Source organism: Zootoca vivipara, chromosome 13 (genome assembly GCF_963506605.1).
Source record: "Zootoca vivipara chromosome 13, rZooViv1.1, whole genome shotgun sequence".
Taxonomy (NCBI): Eukaryota; Metazoa; Chordata; class Lepidosauria; order Squamata; family Lacertidae; genus Zootoca; species Zootoca vivipara.
Genome location: NC_083288.1, coordinates 23,580,798 through 23,600,635, shown reverse-complemented (window position 1 = coordinate 23,600,635; position 19,838 = coordinate 23,580,798). Strand labels below are relative to the sequence as shown.

At 47.0% G+C, this 19,838-nt stretch overlaps 1 protein-coding gene across 3 annotated transcripts in view; it reads left to right on the top strand.

The window, feature by feature from the left end:
• Window positions 1–10,204: 10,204 nt before the first annotated feature.
• Window positions 10,205–19,838, top strand: part of LOC118094828 (trafficking kinesin-binding protein 1) — a 43,288-nt gene continuing 33,654 nt past the window's right edge. For all 3 annotated transcript variants that reach the window (XR_004693781.2, XM_035135527.2, XM_035135529.2), the window contains exon 1: window positions 10,205–12,840. Coding sequence is in view for 2 of the 3 variants with exons in the window: in XM_035135527.2 (XP_034991418.2) it covers window positions 12,702–12,840 (139 nt within the window). In the remaining variant the exon portion in view is untranslated. The remainder of the gene's footprint in view (window positions 12,841–19,838) is intronic.

Here is a 19,838-nt window from a genome sequence, read left to right as displayed (position 1 = left end):
AACCCACAATCCTGAAATTAAGAGTCTTGTGCTCTACTGACCGAGCCATCCCAGCTTTAAAAGGGACTTTAGAGTTGGGCAGGAACATGGCTTAGGACTGTTTGTAAGGGAGGCAGAATTTAGTGGGTGCAACATTTCCCCTGCACAAAATTGCAGCGATGGGAAGCCTGTTGAATTTCTACCCGTTGTGTAACTGTTAGAGCAGGCATCCCCAAACTGTTTAGGCCTACAACTCCCATGATCCCTAGCTAGCAGGACCAATGGTCAGGGAAGATGGGAATTGTAGTCCAAAACACCTGGAGGGCCGAAGTTTGGGGATGCCTGTGTTAGAGATACAGGATCCTTGCTAGGGTGAAGAGAAAGGTGGCAAAGAGAGACAATCCTGCCTGTGGACAGGGGATTCGCCAGAAAACTCTGGTTCCAGCAGCTGTGGCAGTTCTCAATCTTTGCTACCTTAAAGAAGCTCTGAACAATTCCCTGTAGAAAAGGGAACCCAGATCCTGAGAACAGTCTTCACAAGTACAGACCTGCAGCTCTCCAGGAGATCAGGCTGTGCCACTCCCTGCAAACATAGCTGGTTTGGCTCCAATCACGCCTAAGTTGGCAACTTCTGATTAAAATGAAATCGAACCATCGTGCCTGGGTGGAGCCGATATGGAAAAAAAGGATGTCTGTTTGCCATTGGGACTAGTGCTGGCAAGCACAATGGGCTGTGCTGAGTCTGTCTTTCAGTTTGAGCTGCCCTGCTTTCCCCAATGAATCATTCTCCACCGGCTGCCGCCTGTTAAAATGAGGCTCACAGGATACGGGACAACTGTGGACCTTCCTTCCATGTGGATTTCTAAGGTCTCTGTGTAGCACAGGGAGGCACATGTGGCCCTCCAGATGTTGATGGACTACTGCGGCTCTCATGCTTGGGACCAGTTTGACCTATGAGATCGCCTTACCATCACGTGTGCCCACGCGACCGCTTCCATCAGTGGAATTTGCACTGCCACTGGTGCCGCATAATATCCGTGCCGCATTGGTAAGAACTCTATCATTTGGCGTGGCAGCACCTGAAGTGTAGGTGGGTACCCACGATGCAAGACACAGTCATAACAGCAAGAACCTTTATTGAACTAACAGAACTGGACAAGAGGGGCAAAGCAACTGCTTATATACATTTCTGAAGGCCACTCCCAACGCGATTGGCTGTCTAAACTTCCAATCATGGCTCAAGAGTTTAAGGGCCAATGGCAGAGGCCCAAATCCTGAAATGTTCTGTGATTGGATATCATGTATCGAATCAGAACACAGGGGCTCAGATTCCTTAGTCCAGACTCAAGCTCAGCCCACTGAATACATAACAGCACCGACACTTTGGAACTCCCTGCCTATGGATATCAAGCAGGCATCTTCAATGCGCTCTTCTTAGCGGCGGTTGAAAGGATTCTTATTTAAACAAGCCTACCTAAACGCTTAGAAAGCCGAGCCAATTTATAATCTGCCTTGCTATTTTAACTCTTGTATGTTTTAAAGTGTTGTTGCAGTTTTTAATATTGATTTTATTGTTTTCTCTTTTTGCAAACCAATTTGAGGTTTTGTTTTGGGTTGTTGTTGGTTTTTTTTTTTTCAATCAAGCAGTGTATAAATATTATTAAATAAGCAAATGAGCCTTGAAGGTTGCTCATGCAGGCTAGGGTTGAACATTGGTTAAAATCCAATGACATTTGGCAGCACATGTGTGCCTGGTTCTGCCCAACTTTTCGTGGGCCTGCCGCAGCCTTGGGAAGGCCCAGCAGGGCCCACCACAGCTGCAGAATATTGAGGGAGCTTGACCCCCTCCTTGAATTTTTTTGGGGGGGGTTCAGCCCCCCCGTCTCCCCCCAATGGCACCCCTGTTTGGCAGGCCTCTGTGGTATAGCCACAGGCTCTTGTGATCCTTCTGCCAAGCGTTAGAACATAGCTCTGCTTTCCGAAAACTGACGCGGAGTAAGGGCAAGGCACCATATATTTAAAGCGCTATGATACCATGGCTTCCCCCAAAGCATTCTGGGAGCTGTGGTTTGTTAAGAGGGCTGAGAGGGTTTTTTTGAGGGGAGATGCCTATTCCCCTCACAGAGTTACAATTATCAGAGTGGTTTCACAGTCAACCCCTCTTTTCAAGAAACACTGAGAATTGTAGCTCTGAGGGGAATAGGGATCTTCTCACAGCCTCTCAGTACTCATAACAAGCTACACTTCCCAGGATGCTTTGGGGGAAGCCATGGCTGTTCAAAGTGGTATCATGGAGACATAACTCTGCAAGGCAATCCTGCTGTGTTTTACATCCTGGGTGTAAAACATTCCTTGAAGAATCCCATACTCCTTGAAGAAAGATGGAAAATGGAGGCCACTGTTAATCAACTTTCTCTCATGAGCTGAGGAGCTTGGAGCATAGCTGCCAAGTTTTCCCTTTTCTCGCGAGGAAGCCTATTCAGCATAAGGGAAAATCCCTTAAAAAAAGGGATAACTTGGCAGCTATGGCTTGGAGGCAGATAATATCCTTTAAGGGAGCTGGATGGGGTTTGAGAGCGTGATCAGCAGCCTTCAACTGCGTGATGCCAACCAGATGGAAGGCACCAGCTGGCATCTGCGGTGGCTGTTGCACAAGGCAGCCCGCTCTTACTGCTGCCTCTTGCTAAACCAGTTTTGCAGCTTTTCAGAACAGTTACAAAACCTTGCAGCAGCTGCTTGGCTGAAAACAAGGTTGGATGAGTTTTCACACACAGGAGCAGCAACTCCTCATTCAAACCAACTTCCGTCCCCTCTGGAATAGTTGTTACCTGCCTCCGGTTCTCTCCCTCTGAAAACCTCCAATTTCTTTCTCGCTGCGTTTTCTATCCACATCTGCCCACAAGGAGGCAGCAGTTCTCTTTCAGTAGTAGAGAAAGCAGCGATTTATTGCTGGTTGAAGAGGCAAAGAAAAATCAGAGCTGTCTTTGCAATTGCTAGACTAGAGACTCTCGAAAAAGGGGACGCGTGTGGCCCTTCTGCACACCCTCACGCTCCAGGTTTAGCAATTACAGAAAGTGGGTCGGAATTAGTATTGTGGATTTATTGCATTGCAGAAAATTTCCTATACCATGCTAATTATTCCAGATCTCAAGCAAGTGAGTCAACTCACACATTGCAAAGGAAGCCACTCACCCCCAAAAGTTCTTTTTTTAAAAAGAAAGAAAAGACTTCCATATTTTTATGGAATGTATGTATGCATTACATTTATATCTCACCTTTCTTTCAAGGAGCTCAAGGTAGTATCTCTCTCCTTTCCCATTTTATCCTCACACAACAACCCTGCGAGGTAGGTTAGGATGAACGCCTATGACTGGCCCAAGGCCACCCAGGGGATTTCACGGCTGAGTGGGGATCTGAACCCTGGTCACCCTAATCTGACGCGCTAACCACATTGCCACACTGAGCTAGATGATTCTGTATGTTCTGCAGAGCCACGGGTGCCCCATTCCTGCAGCAAGGACTCTCCCAGGTTGGATAGCCAGGTTGGGTGGGGAAGGGCAGGGTTCCTGCACACCCCTTAATTGTTGTGTAGAAGGGGGGGGGTTTAGCAAGTCCCCTTATCCTCTCCCCTCCATCCCTTGTTTCCGCAGGCAGAGAACGCCAAAGCCATGTTTTTACCGGCAGAAACATGTAACATTTCCAGCTTGGCTTCCAAGGTGATGAACATCGCAGGTCAAGTTCCTGACAGCCTATATTCCAAAGCAGGACCCATTGTTCCAATCACTTCACTTCCTCCCAAGAAAATTCTGAAGGAATTTGTCACAAAATATAAACAAGGGGATATAAACCCAGTATCTGCTTTGCATCAGTTTGCACGAATGCAGCACGTACAGCTTGAATTAAATTAAAGACCAAAGACCCCTTTTCTCTCCTTCGCAAATCCTTTTTTGGCCGAAGCCGTAATATTTCTCTACTCTTCCCCACAGAGCTCTGCAGTTGCACCAATGTCCCTGAGGTTGAAATCATCAGCCTCCTGGGAGAGCAGCTGCCCCTGTACCAACTCCGGGCAGACACCGTGTTTGGGTACGACCACGGCGATTGGATTCACACGCCGCTCATCGCTCTCGACGCTGCTAGCAGCCTCACTCCGCAGCAGACTGAGGAGACCCTGGAGTATTTCTGTAAGTGACCTCCAGGGGAACCGGGACTCTAGGGGGCGTACGCACACCGCGGGATAATGTGAACACAGTCCCTGATGCAGGTGACTTTTCAGGGTACTGTACATATGATGTCACCCTCTCCATGTCAACCCTGTCCCACGTGATTTGTCAACCTAAAGCTCATTCTGCTAGAATGGCTATAATTTGCCTGGTGCTGAGAATGCCCTCCTCAAGTGCTCGCTGCCTCCATGTGTATGCAGAGAGTGCTTTCTCAAGTCACTTCCTGGTAGGGCAGACCTACTGGCGCTGCAGGGATGTGCCACTCTCCCTCGCCATGTTTAACTTGTCTAGGAATCCAGTAGGCAAAAGAGGAAGCAGGATGGTATCTTGGCCACCTCTGCAAAATACAGACATGGTATAGATAGGAAGGTCTGTGTATGGGTGCATTGAGGGGATAGGAATAGAGAACACGGTTGTACACTAGTCTGAAAACACACCTCCCCGTGTGTACAGACAACTCTTGAGAGCCTGTGTGGTGCAGTGGTCAGAGGGTTGGACTAGTCCAGGCATAGGCAACCTTGACTCTCCAGATGTTTTGGAACTACAACTCCCATGATTCCTGACCACTGGCTGTGTTAGCTAGGGATCGTGGGAGTTGTAGTTCCAAAACATCTGGAGAGCCAAGGTTGCCTATGCCTGGACTAGGACATGGGTAGGCAAACTAAGGCCCAGGGGTCAGATCCGGCCCATTTGCCTTCTAAATCCAGCCCGCGGACTGTCCGGGAATCAGTGTGTTTTTACATGAGTAGAATGTGTGATTTTATTTAAAATGCATCTCTGGGTTATTTGTGGGGCATAGGAATTCTTTCATTGTTTTTTTCAAAATATAGTCCGGCCCCCCAGAAGCTCTGTGGAATAGTGGACCGGCCCCCTGCTGAAAAGTTTGCTGACCCCTAGACTAGGATCTGGGTAGGCCAGACTTCAAATCCCCACTCGGCTCAAAATTTGGACAAATGTGCATTTCAAACATGGCTGCGTTTTGGTTTGCATATTCTTTTGGTAAAATGTGGATTTGGTTGGTTGGCCTTTAAATGTGAACTGAATCAAATCTCTCCGTAAGCCCTAGACACTTTTCAGTCTGGGTTTGGCACTGAAATGGCCTTGCTCACCCTGGTTGATTACCTTTACTGTGACCTTGTTGATTCTCCTTGATCCCTCTGTGGCTTTGGGTGCTATTGACCCATGGCATCATCCTGGATCCGATCTGCTGGCTTCCACATATTTTCCACAGGCTTCCAGCTTGTTTCCAGGGCTTTTCAACATCTCTGTGTGTGCAGGCAGCTGTCATCCATCTATGTGGAGTTGAGTGTTAGCAGTACGAAGATGATACCCAACACTATCTCTCAATTCCACCTGAGTTAGGAAGGGGCATTCAGATGCGGGACCAGTGTCTCAAGGCAGTAATGAGGGCCTTGAGATTGAATCCCAGTGGCTCCCGGGTTCAGGAGCCTTTTGTGGATAGAGCTGCACTTCTCCTGAAGGAGCAGGTGTGCAGCTTGAACAGGGTGATGGGGAACCCCTTCTCAGCCTAAGGGCCACATACCCTCATGGACAATCTTTTGGAGGCCAAATGGTAAAGGTTGGTGGGACCAGAGACAAAACTGGGCATGGCCAGATGAAAAAACGAGCACTGCAATAGCTGTGGCTCTTAGCTTTGTACAGCAGGTGACATCCCAGCTATAAACAACTGAGAGGTTTCTCCCTCTACTTGCCAGCCCCTGCTTTGAGATCTGCAGGAGAGGCACTGCTTGTGGTTCCACCAGTGGGAGCGATCCGTAAGGCGGTGGCACATGCCAGGGCCTTTTCTGTGGTGGCCCCTATACGTGGAACTCCCTCCCTGGGGAAGTCTACTTCTTCCCTCTCTCTGATGGTTTTTAAATGTCAATTAAAAGCATTGCAGTTTATTCAAGCCTCTGGCACATAGTTTGAGGAATGCGAGTCTACCCAGGTCTGACTGCTACTGGTAGTTATTGTGCTTATGTTTTTATGCAGTGGATTCTGCTATAGGTTTTTAACTAATGCTTTACAGTTTTGTTGTGGTGGCTGCTTAGGAGTGGGTGGGATAACTTTGTGGGCGGCTCTGAGTTTCCACGGGAGGAAAGGTGAAAACAAGGAAGCCCAACAAATGAATGGATATCACTAACATAAAAAAGGTCCCTGACCATCAGGTCCAGTCGTGTCCGACTCTGGGGTTGCGGCGCTCATCTCGCTCTATAGGCCGAGGGAGCCAGCTTTTGTCCGCAGACAGCTTCCGGGTCATGTGGCCAGCATGACAAAGCTGCTTCTGGCGTATGCCAGGTTAATTCCTGTGATTCCTTTGGCTGGCCTCTGGTTGGCGATTCTGAGAAGAGAACTCTGGGATAAGATGGGCCTTTAGCCTGGTCCAGAAGGAGCTGTTCTTATGTCCTTGCCTGGGAAACTTGTTCTGAGGTGGAATAAGCGCCCCCATCAGCTCAAATGAAGGCCAGCTGGACAGCTCTGCTGGTGGCCCTAAATCAGTATCCACCCTATTTACCCTCTGGGCAAGGTCACCGAGAGCTAATCTTGTCTTAACAAGGTTGGCTGGAGAGATTTCCGGACTCCTCTAGAACATCCCTGCTATTTCTGAGTCTGAGCTGCGGCATCTTCTTACTATCAGCTATTAAATACACACACCACCACCACCCTCCTGCTGCTGCTCTGTCCATCCTGATTCCACAAGGGACTAGGAAATTGCATTAAATGGGGGGGGGAGGCCACACTCTGAAGGACAATGAACAAGCAGTCCCCCCCTTCCCAGCTGCCTATGCACTCTCCCCATTCAACAAAGGTGGCCCGCCTTCCTATAAACGGAATCCCAGATAAGCATATAACAGTAGGCTGGGTTTAGCAATGTGCACCTGGACTGTGCCACTGTGCTCACATGAATCATAGAATCATAAAATTGTAGAGCTGGAAGGGACCCCAAGGGTCATCTAGTCCACCCCCATCATGCAAGGAATCTCATTCAATCATGTGAGCAGACTGAAGTGGCACAACCCAGGCATGGATACACACTGGACTCAGCTATATAGCTGCAAATAGAATGTTTTAAGTGTGTTTAAAGTGCATTATACAAATGTGACACTAGATGGTCGATGGTGAGCTAATGGCAAATTCAATATAAATTTTAAAAACTTTTTAAAAAGCATTTTCACAGCGTTTTCTTCTTCTTCATATATCTAGATTCACACACACACACACACCCCTGCAAACAATAAAATAGTGTGTCAGGGAAAAGGCTAGAACACTCTGCTGCATTACTGTGTGTAAGGACTATTTTGTATTAGAGGGTTTGTTTGGAGGATACTTTTTTTGCTTTTGCTATGACATGACGTCCTACCAGGAGTCTGAAGTAGTACAGCTGAGACACAGACTGCTAGCTCTTGCGTTTTATGAACTGCCCTGAGACCTGTGGGTACAGGGCGCTATACAAATTTAATAAAGAAGGAGCGGGAGGCATACCCGTCAACTTCCGGATTGAAAAATCCGGGATCAGCAGCGGCACAGCACCAGAAGTCGTTTCTACGCATGTCCAGACGTGCGTGGAAGTGACTTCTGGTGCCGCTCTGCCCGATTTCCGGTGCCCAGACATGGGCAGAGCGGCACCCAAAATCGGATAACAGCGGGAAATGGCTTTAAAAACGGGGGTTTCCCGCGAAAAACGGGAGACTTGGCAGCTATGGCGGGAGGAGGAAGAGGAGGAACGGCTTGAATTGGCATTAGCTGCTTCCCATGTAGGATCCATTGTCTAGAACCAGTAGTTGCCTTCTTACCATTTAGGGGGCTGTTCACGCAGCACTTTCGACATCCACATGAGCAGTTTGGGGGACTCGTTCCTTGGGCATAAACTTGTGGCGTGCGGAGAAAACGTGTTGTGTGAACAGCCCTCCACTTACAGGTATGGTCCAGCACCATAATACAAGATCTGCTCCTTTCTCCAGTTGCCGCCGTCACCAGGATTGCCACCGGCTGCCTCCGTGTTGGGAGGGTTCACATTCTGCTCTTCAGCTGAAGATTTATTGCTACCCTAGGCCAAAATTACCTTGTTCCTCTCTCTTTGTGTTATATGCTGTGTGTTCTTTCTCTCTGGGTGGGTGGGCGTATTTGAAGCTGTGCATGTATAGGATCGTGTGCTCGAAAGCATGGCTTGCATTGTGACACCCCCCCGCCCCCAACTGAGTTCTCCAACTAATCTTCCTCTGCAAAGATCCCCCGGGTAGCTAAGCAGCTTGCAGGGTAACCAACACAGGATAGCTAATTATGGAGGGGGATTACCTGCCTCCTGTGTGCCACTATCCTTATTTGCTTCTATCTATAGCTGTCTCAGCCACACAGGGCCTTCTGCTTCCCTTCTGTGCAGTGCTGGGAAGGGTTGTAGCTCAGCAGCAGAGCATATGCTTGGCATGCAGAAGGTCACAGGTTCAATCCCCAGGGAAGTTTATTTGGCACCTTCATTATACACTTTTAGGTGCCAAATGAATACATTCCTCTTCAACCAGGACATCCAATACCCTTTTAAATGTGTTGAAGGAGAATAGAAGGGGATCTTTGCTTTGTTTCTGTTCCTATCCAATCCAATCCAATGCCTTTATTGGCATTCTGTTCCTATTTTTATTATGCATTTTGCGTTTTCTATATTGCAATTTAGGGTGGCGCTGTGGGTTAAACCACAGAGCCTAGGGCTTGCCGATCAGAAGGTCGGGGGGTTCGAATCCCCGCGACGGAGTGAGCTCCTGTTGCTCGGTCCCAGCTCCTGCCCACCTAGCAGTTCGAAAGCATGTCACAGTGCAAGTAGATAAATAGGTACTGCTACAGCGGGAAGGTAAACGGCGTTTCCGTGTGCTGCTCTGGTTTGCCAGAAGCAGCTTTGTCATGCTGGCCACATGACCTGGAAGCTATACGCCGGCTCCCTCGGCCAATATTGCGAGATGAGCGCCACAACCCCAGAGTCGGTCACGAGTGGACCTAATGGTCAGGGGTCCCTTTACCTTTACCTTGTAATTTTACGTTGTAAACCACCCTGAGATCTACAGATGAAGGGCGGTATGCAAATTTAATAAATAAATAAATAAATAAATAAATAAATAAATAATAAATGATAATGATAATCCTCAGGTTCTCCAGGCAGGTACTTTAAGTTACCTTAACCTTTACATACCCATTAGGTAACTATTCTACAGGAGAGTTTCTCCACGAAATCGCTGAAATATCACTAACCCTGCTCCCCAGGAACTAAGAGCAGGGCTTTCAGAGTGGCTGCCCACATTTTGTGGAATAGCACCTCTGTTGAGGTACAACAGGTGCTTATTACTTGTGCTTTCCGGAACCAGTCAAAGATGTTTTTGTTTTGACAAGTTGAAGAGGTCTCTGCCTTAGATGTATACGCTGTATTGTTTTGAAGCTTACCTTAGTTGCTGTTGCATGTTTTTTTAACATTGTTTTTTAAAGCTCTTTGTAGTTGCTGTTTTTAAGTGAATCGTCTGGAGACATGTGTAAGGTGATTTACAAATTAATAAAACAAAGGAGCCTTGTGGTGATTTTGGATGCTGTTAAGGATGGCGGGATGGGAGACCGAGGAGTCTGCCATCTTTCAGGGCCCAACTTCCGGAAGGTTCTCCCATACAAAGTCCTCTTGAGATGAACGGGAGCCACGTCAAGGTTCCAGTTGTGTCCTTGTGCAGCTTCAGATCGCTTCAAGAGGGGCTCACGGAGGGAAGCTTTCCAGGAGGATGTGGTGAGGAGCAGGGTGCCATTTTGGATTTTCCACCTCACCCCGCTAACACACCTTAAGCCAGCCTTCCCTAATTCCATCTTTACTGCCAGTCAGCTTTTACTAGAGGACAGCCATGTTGATGGCAATGAGAGTTCTGTCACGGAATTCCACTCAATATTGATCCAGAGTAGAACTCCAATGTATAGTTAGCAGAGAAAAAACTTCAACAGGTTGCAGGATTCCGCCCCCACCCCCACCCCCAGCCAAAAAAAGACCAGAGGCAATTGTTTTTCATCCACCAGAGCTTTATTGCTACTGAAGGCAAATGAGCATAGTGGCCACAAATCCAATACATTCAGGATTGGCACTGTCCATAAGAAATCCAGTTGCAGCAGACTTACAATAACTTATAATAAGACTAAACCTTAACACTATATAGTATACAGAACACCACACCAGAAGGAAAAGAGACAGAAAGAGAAGGTGAAACCCAGGCTCCTTCTGGCCTATTTTTATAGTCAGCATGACCTTGACAGAAGAGATAATAGAACCAGTTTAAGCCAGCTGCACTCAGCTTCTCTGAAGGAATAACCCAAACATCATGAACCTTCTGCTTGTTCCTTTCACACAGAGAAGCTTCCAGAACCCTGTTAGAGTAGGAAAGATCTCTACACATCAGATCAATACTTTTTGCACTAAGAAATGCAAACTGACAAGTGCTAGCCATGGTTTGCATTTCAGAAGAAGGCCACAGATTTCCCCGGCCTACCCCTAAAGAGAATGGCTTCTCAACTCAATGGCTTCTCAACTCATTCTTCACTGCGTGAATGTGGATTTTCGATCCTCTCAAAACCCCAAACTCCCTCTAAAACAGAGGGTGGCTAACCCATGGCCCTGGATCCACATGTTATGGGACTCCAGCTCACATCTGCCTTAACTAGCAGAGCCCAACGGTCAGGGGTTATGGGAGTCGTAGTCCACCAGACACATGGAGAGCCACAGGTGAGCTGCCTCTTCTCTAAAATGCAAACCTTGGTGATGTTGCCGTCTTTCCTGCTGCCCTGTCATTCTTCACAATCCTTGGCAAGAGCTCCCTTCCTCCTCCTTCCAGCAAAAATGTCTTCCATTATTTAAGCCCCTACATAAATTATTCAGGACTCCCTCGAAACCTTTACACGCTCCCTGAAACACCACGCCTGATGGAAGCTCTGCAGCTGCCCAAACCCCACGCTATGCAATACGTAGGTGACCTGGGCATAGGGTACTGGTATTGAGCCAACAGAACCATATAAAGTGATAGCAGCAGTACTAGCACTTCCCCAAAGGTGTGTGTGTGGGGGAAAACTGGTCATGATGGATTACTTTTATATAAAAAGGTGGGGGTGCTTCAATAATTCCTGGCCAACTCCAAAGGCAGATCCTTGGTGAGAGTCTGCCCAGGGTTTGCACAGTGCGCTGCAGTGTTGCAGCAGCAAGCACACCAGCTTGACATGAACAGGCTCTTCCTAGTGACCCCACTTCTCAAATGCTTAACCTGATCCCACCGGGATCAGAGTCAGTCTCCTGTAACTGTCCCTAAAATACATCGCAGTTTATTTCGCTCCCCACAAAGTGCCTATGGAAATCTGATTGCTCTCTTTTCAGAAACTACCCTAGTCCCTCTAATGCAGATTGAAATCCTTCTCAAGAGGCTCTGCCCCGCATGCTGTGCTGTTGTTCTGCACAATACCTGAATATACAAACTGAAATACATATTAAATACCACACCATGCATTCACACCAAAGTTAGGATCACCAGCTTTTTTCTGTTTTGTTTTCTCCAGCTCCTTTGCCTTTAACAACAGCCCCGACTACATGCATTAGCAGGTGATGCTGCTGATCAGTATTCCATTAAGAGATTCCTCCACATACAAGCGCAGGAAGGGCTCAGAGCCTGGAACTACTACCAGATCTCTAGTCCGTGACAATTTCAAGTAAAGGCAGCCTGCCAATACCTTATGTGTGTAAACATGCTTACATAAGTCCTTGCTGCACACTTTCCAGCATCCTCTGCTGAGATGTAACACTAAGACAATTAAATATGGCTAGCTAGCCATCCTTCCCCTCTCCAATGCATTGTTATGTATGGGGCAAAGATTCCGACTGATCCACGCTACTGAGTACAAAATCAGGAGGTGGTGGTTATTTTGGGTGAATTGATCCAGAGAGAGAGTGTGAGAGAGTGTGTGTGTGTCTGTGGTGAAATAGCTGAAACCACACCAGCCCACACCCTCCCATTCAGAAAAAAATACTGCATAAGGATGGAGCTGGGAGTGGGATAGACCATTCTGCTGCATAACAACAGGGGGAGGCTAGCTGCTTCTCCCCCTCCCCCTCCCCCGCCCATTCCCCTTTTTCCATTTGCAACTCTACTACCCAAGCCTTCGGTTCTCAGCTAGCAAGCTGCGCCCTCTGTGCTTTGCACAGCTCTTTTGACGAGATGCTCTGAGCTGTGCTAATGGTCTATTTCCACCCCTCGCTCCCTCCTGTAGACCCCCCTATTTCTTGAGGCGACAATGGACTCTTCCCAAGCAGGTGGATAGCAGACTCTATAAATAGGGGTGGGTAGGGGCAAGCAGAGGCTGCATTGCAAAACAGCGCAGGAGGGGAGCGTGGGTTGCATTTGCTCCGCTTATACACGCGTTTGCACCCCCTTTGCTTGCTTTTGCACACCTATTTGGGCTCTTGCTGGGAGCAAGGGAAGAGGCGCGTGTCCTCCTGTTAGATTCATGTTGCCCACGGAGGTCGGGGAATTGCTGGTCTCGCAGGGGATGGAATTCTGGACCAGCCCTGCCTCTTACGACGAAGTCAACGGGAACACGGAGCTGGCTGATAACGCGGACTTAATATCCCAGGAGCTGGAGGAGGGTAAGAAGACGGAGGGGGTAAATGGGAGGTAGGGTTGGGAAGAAAGGGCAGCGCGGGTGCGAGGCTTGGGCTCGTAGACTGATGTTGCTGTCTCTGACCTTCAGTCTCCTTTGAGCTGAAGATGTTTGTGAGCAGACGACCTGACTTGTTTGTTGGTGGGGAGATTGCAAAGCATTGTCCCTGGACCCAGATGCTATATGGTTTGGATAGACGATGAGTTTCTGGTGTGTGTGTGTGTTTTTAAAAAATCTTTATCCACCTGTGTGCTGAGATGGAACAGAGTTGTTGGAAGGCTTGCCTGTTGTTATTTTACTTACTGGACTTATGCATCACTTTTTTTTTCTCCCTTTACAAAATGTAAAGCGACCTACAATATAATGCAATGCAAAAATTAAAAGTGAAATGAAACCAAAACAAAAGGAAAACTAAAAACAGTGATATACATGTAAATAGCAGGCCAACATATCCCAGCCACCGAGAGAGGCTGCAGTGTCTGGACGCTGCTATACCTGACTGCGATAGATGTTGGGCAGGTGTGTGTCTGGGAGAAGCTGGCAGTTACTGCCTGTAACCCTCTTTTCCTCCAGAAGCTTATCAAGGAAGTGTGACTGTTCTCTTCCGCTTTCTGTAGGGCTGGCATTCCCAACCCCACCCTGACACACACTTGCAGGTGGGTGCTTTCTTAGTTGTCATGGCTGAAAATAGCCTCCCTGGTTTTGTTTCTGCTTTTCAGGGGATGCTCTTGAAGGCCCCAGGAGCACAGCCAGTTTTAAGGGACAAAACTGGCTGCCAGCTCGATGGTTTTTTAAACCACTTTGTTGGAGCTTGCCTCTTCAGGCTGAGAAAAGAACCCAGACGTCCCGAGTGACTCTCTCTTTACTCCTCTGAGTCTTGTTTGTTTTACTTAGCATTGCACTTCTATCCCGCTTTTTCTGCAAGGAGTGCAATGTGGTGCATGTGGCTCTTCCCCCCTCTCCGTTTTTAGCCTTGCAACAATCCTGTGAGGGAGATTGGGCCTGGCCCAAGGTCACCCAAGCGGCTGAGTCAGGATTCAAACTCTGGTACCCCAGGTACTGGTTGGATACTCTAACCCAGTGTTTCCCAACCAGTGTGCCTCCATATGTTTTGGGACTACAACTCCCATCATCCCTAGCTAGCAAGACCAGTGGTCAGGAATGATGGGAGTTGTAGTCCCAAAACATCTGGAGGCACACAGGTTGGGAAACACTGCTCTAACCCAGGGGTCAGCAAACTTTTTCAGCAGGGGGGCGGTCCACTGTCCCTCAGACCTTGTGGGGGGCCGGACTATATTTTGAAAATATATATGAATGAATTCATATGCCCCACAAATAACCCAGAGATGCATTTTAAATAAAAGAACACATTCTACTCATGTAAAAACATGCTGATTCCTGGACCATCCACGGGCTGGATTTAGATGGTGATTGGGCCGCATCCGGCTCCCGGGCCTTAGTTTGGGGATCCCTGCTCTAACCGCTACACTGACACCTTTCTCAGATGTGGGTAGAGAGAAATCTAAAGTCTGGGATCACCATTGTAGGTAGATGGTCTGGTCTGCCTTTCAACAGGTGAATTAGATCAAATGACCTTTGCAGATTTTTCCATCTTAATTCCCACTTCTTTCCCTTCTCCACCCACCAAAGTGAAGCTGGAAGTGAAACTTCATGATATTTGGAGTTTAAGATCCCATGCAGACAGTGAAACAAAAATTATATGGGTGTGTGGCAATTCATTACTGTTTACTGGCAGCTCATAGGGAGGAATGAGGCAAGGCCTGATAGTTTAAGGAGCTCAGGAAGTGTTTTTTGGCGTGAGGCAGGAGGAGAATAGCTGATCTCAAGCCTCTTTTGGGGTGTGCTGATGTTTTCTTCCCCTCAGAGTTGCCTCTCTATTAAAATGACAAAGAAGAGTTCCTGTTAGAACCTTGTTTAAATGTAATTAAGCATGGTGATTTTGAGGGGCTGGGTGGGCTCCCTTGTGTGAAAAACAATGAAGTGCTTGAGATGAGCAGAGGGTTCCCTGATCTGTAGAGAGAGAAGTTTTGTAAATAAGAGTTTTAATCAACATTTCCTGCAGAAGAACGTTGCAGGGCAATCAAGGACAACAGACTTCGAAAAGGGAGGCGCTCCATTTTCTGTTAAAAAATAAATGAGGCATCTGAGGATCTGCACAATCTCTGGGCCTCATTATGTTCTTTCATACATGCTTGTATAGGAATAAGACCTGGCTTTGGGAGGAAAATGTATTATGCAGGATCACTTGCCAAGAGAACTGGGGACAGACTGCAGATTCCTCTTGTTGTTGAATATATACTCTTTTTTTGTTGCTGTGTTCATATACAAAATTGCCATGTGTGCAATGGGACTCTGGGAGTTCAATAGAGTTGAATTCACATATGGCTCTCTTGATGATTCACCATTAGATTACCTGCACCTGCAGGAAAATAAATTAACTTGTGGTTGAAAGGATTTCAGGTGATGGGGGAGCACCGCCTTTGAGGTCTGAAATGCAATGGCTCGTTCCCATACGCAATGCCATGGCTGGGTTATGATTTAACAGTTGAACATGCCTCCTTATTGTTTTTTCCCATGTGTTTTTAATGAACTTGGGGGTGGGAATGTCCACTCGATGATTCATAGGAACGCTCTGCAAAAAGCAGGTGTGCTACCAATTGTGTGATGGTCCCTGGGCAGGATAAGGTAGAACAGCCTTGCAAATAAGACCAGGAAACTCACTAGTCAAAGTCTTGGGTACAGTAATTTGTCTGAATGTGCTGCATTGTTTGCTAGGTATTGCAGTATATCAGCCAAGAGGGGGGCAGTTCTTTGGTGTGACCAAGGCCCCTTACACCTCCAGTAGTTTAGCATCATTGTTAGGTTTTAATAGCTGGCTTCTTTCTTTCAATTGGTGCTGGCTGGTGTCCTTTGGGGACAGGTAGAGCAGAAGACAGGGGAAGGTGGAGCTGGTGCCAATGGGGACTGGTAGGGTGGGAGGCAGGGAGACCAACAGTAGGGGGCGCCAGAGCTAATGCCACCACTCCCTGATTGGTTGCAAGAAAGAAGGCAGTCAGGTAGAGGCTGGCTGAGCCTGAGAACAAACTCAGGTGGGTGGGGCAGGCCCTCATTTACTCTAATGCACCATCCTTCTCTGCTAATTTGATGGCATGCATCAAATTGCTCTTTTTCTGTGTGCGTAAACTGCCTTGGCATTCTATCTATATATTTGTATCTGTATCTATATATCTATATCCATCTCCGACTACACTGCACTGTTACTATTTTTTTTCTAAAACATCATTGGGGACAGTGTTCATGAGATTAGCCAATACGCTCATACCTATGTAGGATCTGGAATATCTACCAATACTTAAACCAGCATCCAAACAATTCTGTTCCCAGCTGCCTGTTTCCTCCTTTTCCTTGGGGCCTTTGTGTCTTATTTGGGTTGACCGTCTGGCTGCGAAAGGGATCAAGGATGCCTTCTGCCCGCAACCCATTCTGAAGTTTACCTCACGGTAGCTGCCCATTGTTTCATTATCACTATTAATCTCCTGGATTAAGGCCTAAATAAAGGCCTTAATCCGAAAGCTCAATAAAGATAAAATGAATCCTGATCATTTAGCCCATCTTCCTTCCGAAGTATTGAGAGGTATTTTCTCTCCAAGGTATTTGAGGACCGTTACAATGAGAGACAGGAGGACAATATTTCTGTTTTGGTGCTTATTGATTTATTTTTTTATATACAGTATAGAAAATGTCGGTTTTATTGCTGTGTCCTGCCCTGAGATCATTTGACAGTGAAGGGAGGGAAGGAAGTTTTGTAAATAAACTAAAATAATGCTGAAACAGAAATTGATTTCCTTTTGGGGAGACCTAGTGGCTATGTTTTGCCTGATGCTTAAGAATTCTAATTCTGCTTTATGTGGGGTGAGGGAGTCATTTTCCTTCTAGCACACTGACTCTGGGTTTGGGGGTGCAGATTTTTCTTTCAGCTGGCTGGTCCTAAGCCTATTGAAAGTGTCCTATCTTGTGCTGTGTACTATATAGATTATTTGGTGTGATGTATGGGGGGGGGAGAGAATGTGTGGAGGATTTAGCCTGGAGGCAAGACTTGAACTTGTTGATCTGAGCTCTGTGGACCCATTGGAAACCATTTTCCACCGTGGCTGCAAGGATTTCACCTGCTTAAAAGCCTTGATGAAGTGCTTTAAATAAACAAACAAACAATGTTATTCCTTAATCGCTTAAACATGCCCTTCTTTCAGGCTTGGACAGTGTTCGAAATTCGCCAGGCGCATTTTGCAATTCCCATGGGTCCAAATGTGACCACATGAAAATCTCTGGGTGCCAGGTTGTTGACTGGGGAAACTGTCAGTTAGAGAAGGACCTGAAATTGTTTCCTCGAAGCTTGAACTAGTTTTATTCTGGATTGTTTTGTTGAATGTTTTAATGTGTTGTAAACCACTTTGAGATTTGTCCTTTAAAATATAAAAAGGTACAGAAAGGAAATGAGTAATATGATTAACTTTCATCCAGCAAGGAAGGGAATTGGCACCTGGTTGTTCCATTGTGGCGACCGTAACCCAGGTTTAAGGTGCCACTTGGCTGGCGCCTAACTTGCATATCTGAGTTTCTAGCACTGCTACCCGGAGATGCCAGAACATTTCCCCATCCTCCTTCAGACTGAGTCATGATCTATGTGGATCATGATTATTGCCAGCACTCTGGTCCTGTGCACCGACCACAGCAGAAAGGGAGCGACTTGTTATAGCGAAATTGTCGGGAGCAGACATGTCTGAAAGCTGAGGGGTGTACCAATGTTTAGAGTAAATGATGGAAGCTACCTGATAAGTGTAATGAACCACCCTTTGGCAACAAGGTGCTCTCGATGCGGTAGCTACACTGTGTAGGCCAGCCTTTCCGATGGAGGGCCAAAAAAAGGAAGGGGCCCCTAAAGACTTCAGTTTTGGAAATCCCACTAGCAACGGCTCTTCACATGCCTTGCCCTTAGTAATCTTCACCGCACCCCTGCAAGGTAGGCCAAAGCTGCTTGCTTGAATGTTACGGCATAGAACAGGAGGCTGCCTGATGTGTTTTCAAAGGGGAGCATATTTTGTAATGGTAGACCCGGAAGACTGGAATGTCCGAATCCTTAAAATCTTGGACAGTGACTTGTTTCCTATGTTTGTGGTACAGAAGTGAAGGGGAATAGCTGCACGGGAATAGCTAGGTGAAGAAGTGCCTCGGGCGCCTGCGCAGCTGGCTTGTTTATCCCTGCTCTGCTGGAATTCATGCTCCAATTATTTCCAATTATGGCTCACATGGATGATGAGGTGCCAAAGGGGAGGGGGCCCCCGTATGGCACGAAGGGGGCTGGGCAGGCAGGCGGGCATGCCGACTGCCGGGCCATTATGGCGTCTCCCTGCTGTGCAGACGTGCCACTAGGCATGCACGCACGCAAGAAAGGAGGTGGGGTTAGCTAGCTTGCTTGTTTTAATGGCAGCTGGGCACAGAAGGACTGGACGTCCTGCCTGGCTGGGGGGTGGGTGGGAGGGACAGGGATCATAACCACTTTGACTGTGGCCCGACTCCATTGCATAAGAGCCTCATCCGAGAAGTGCATAATGGGATTTGATGTCGTCTCCGATAGTTCCAGCTAACCTACTTTCCTTGCGTCAGACGGCTGTGGCTGGGAACAGATAGGCTTAGCTCTGCAGGGCAATGATCTACAGTTGCTTGAACCCAACAGCGTAAGGGTGAGAAGCCGAGGTGAGCAGGAGGACGGATTTGGGATCGTGGCTCTGAGTGAAACCTTCAGAGTGTTCTGGATCTCTGGCGTCCCCTTGTTTGGACATTTTCTCTCCACCCTTTATTTCAGACTATTAGCACAGTGCATAACTCCTCCGTTGTCCCCGTCGAACGGTTGCAGGGGCAACGTGGTTCCTGGATCTTAGATCTCGATTTGATCCGGTGGAATGTGAAATACAGTATCCGTTTCCCCCACCTACTGCAGATTGTGCTTGAGCAAAATGGAAATTTAGAGGCAACTGTTTACAACTGATTTGCTAGTGGGACGGGTCGTATCTCTGAAGTGGATCACATGGTTTGCCTGAATAAGGTCCCAAGTTGAACCATGGCTTTTCCAGGCAGGGCAGGGAATCATTTCTGTCAGTCAGGATAGACTGGAGGTAGCCAATGTGTTTTCTTCCAGATGTGGTTGAACTCCAGCTGCCATAATCCCTAGCTGTTGGCCATGCTGGGAGTCAAGAGACCAACGTCTGCAGGACAACAACTATCATTGATATAGACAATATTGAGGTGGACGGATCAGTGGTTGCATAAGGCAGCTTCCTAATACAGCCTAGATCTAGGCCCTTGAGCTGTGGTCCCCCATCTGCTTCATCCAACATGGCCAACATCCAAGAATAATGGAAGTTCTCCGCCATTGTGGAGAAGGTTTCTCCAGAGTTTCCTAACTACCTACTTCACACATGACCTTGAGTGCCTTTCAGAAACAAAACAGCTTTCTATTGTGCTGAAAATTTTGGAGAACAGGTTCTTCATTGGATGAAGCATTCATCATAAAGGCACAGAGGCCCAACAGAGGCCATTGTGGAAACATATTCTTTTTGTTTTCTTCTGACAAATGCATGTTGAATGCTTCCTGTCCCTTATTAACATACATCCACAGGGTGGATAAAAATCAATGATTTAAGAATGAATAAAATTAAAAAAGGATTTTTTAAAATTTACATTGGATTTTTAAAATAAAATGCTTTTGGAGGAAAAATCTTTCTAAAGATAGTTTTCTATTTAAGTTACATTATAGTCCAAAGGCTATTCATCAGGAAATAAGGGTTTGTTTTAAGTTTTTCATGTGTTCTAAAACTCATCAGTTAACAAACATGGATACATATGCTATAATGTTATTGTTTATGTAAATAAATTGTTTAAATTCTTATTAAGGAAATGATTATT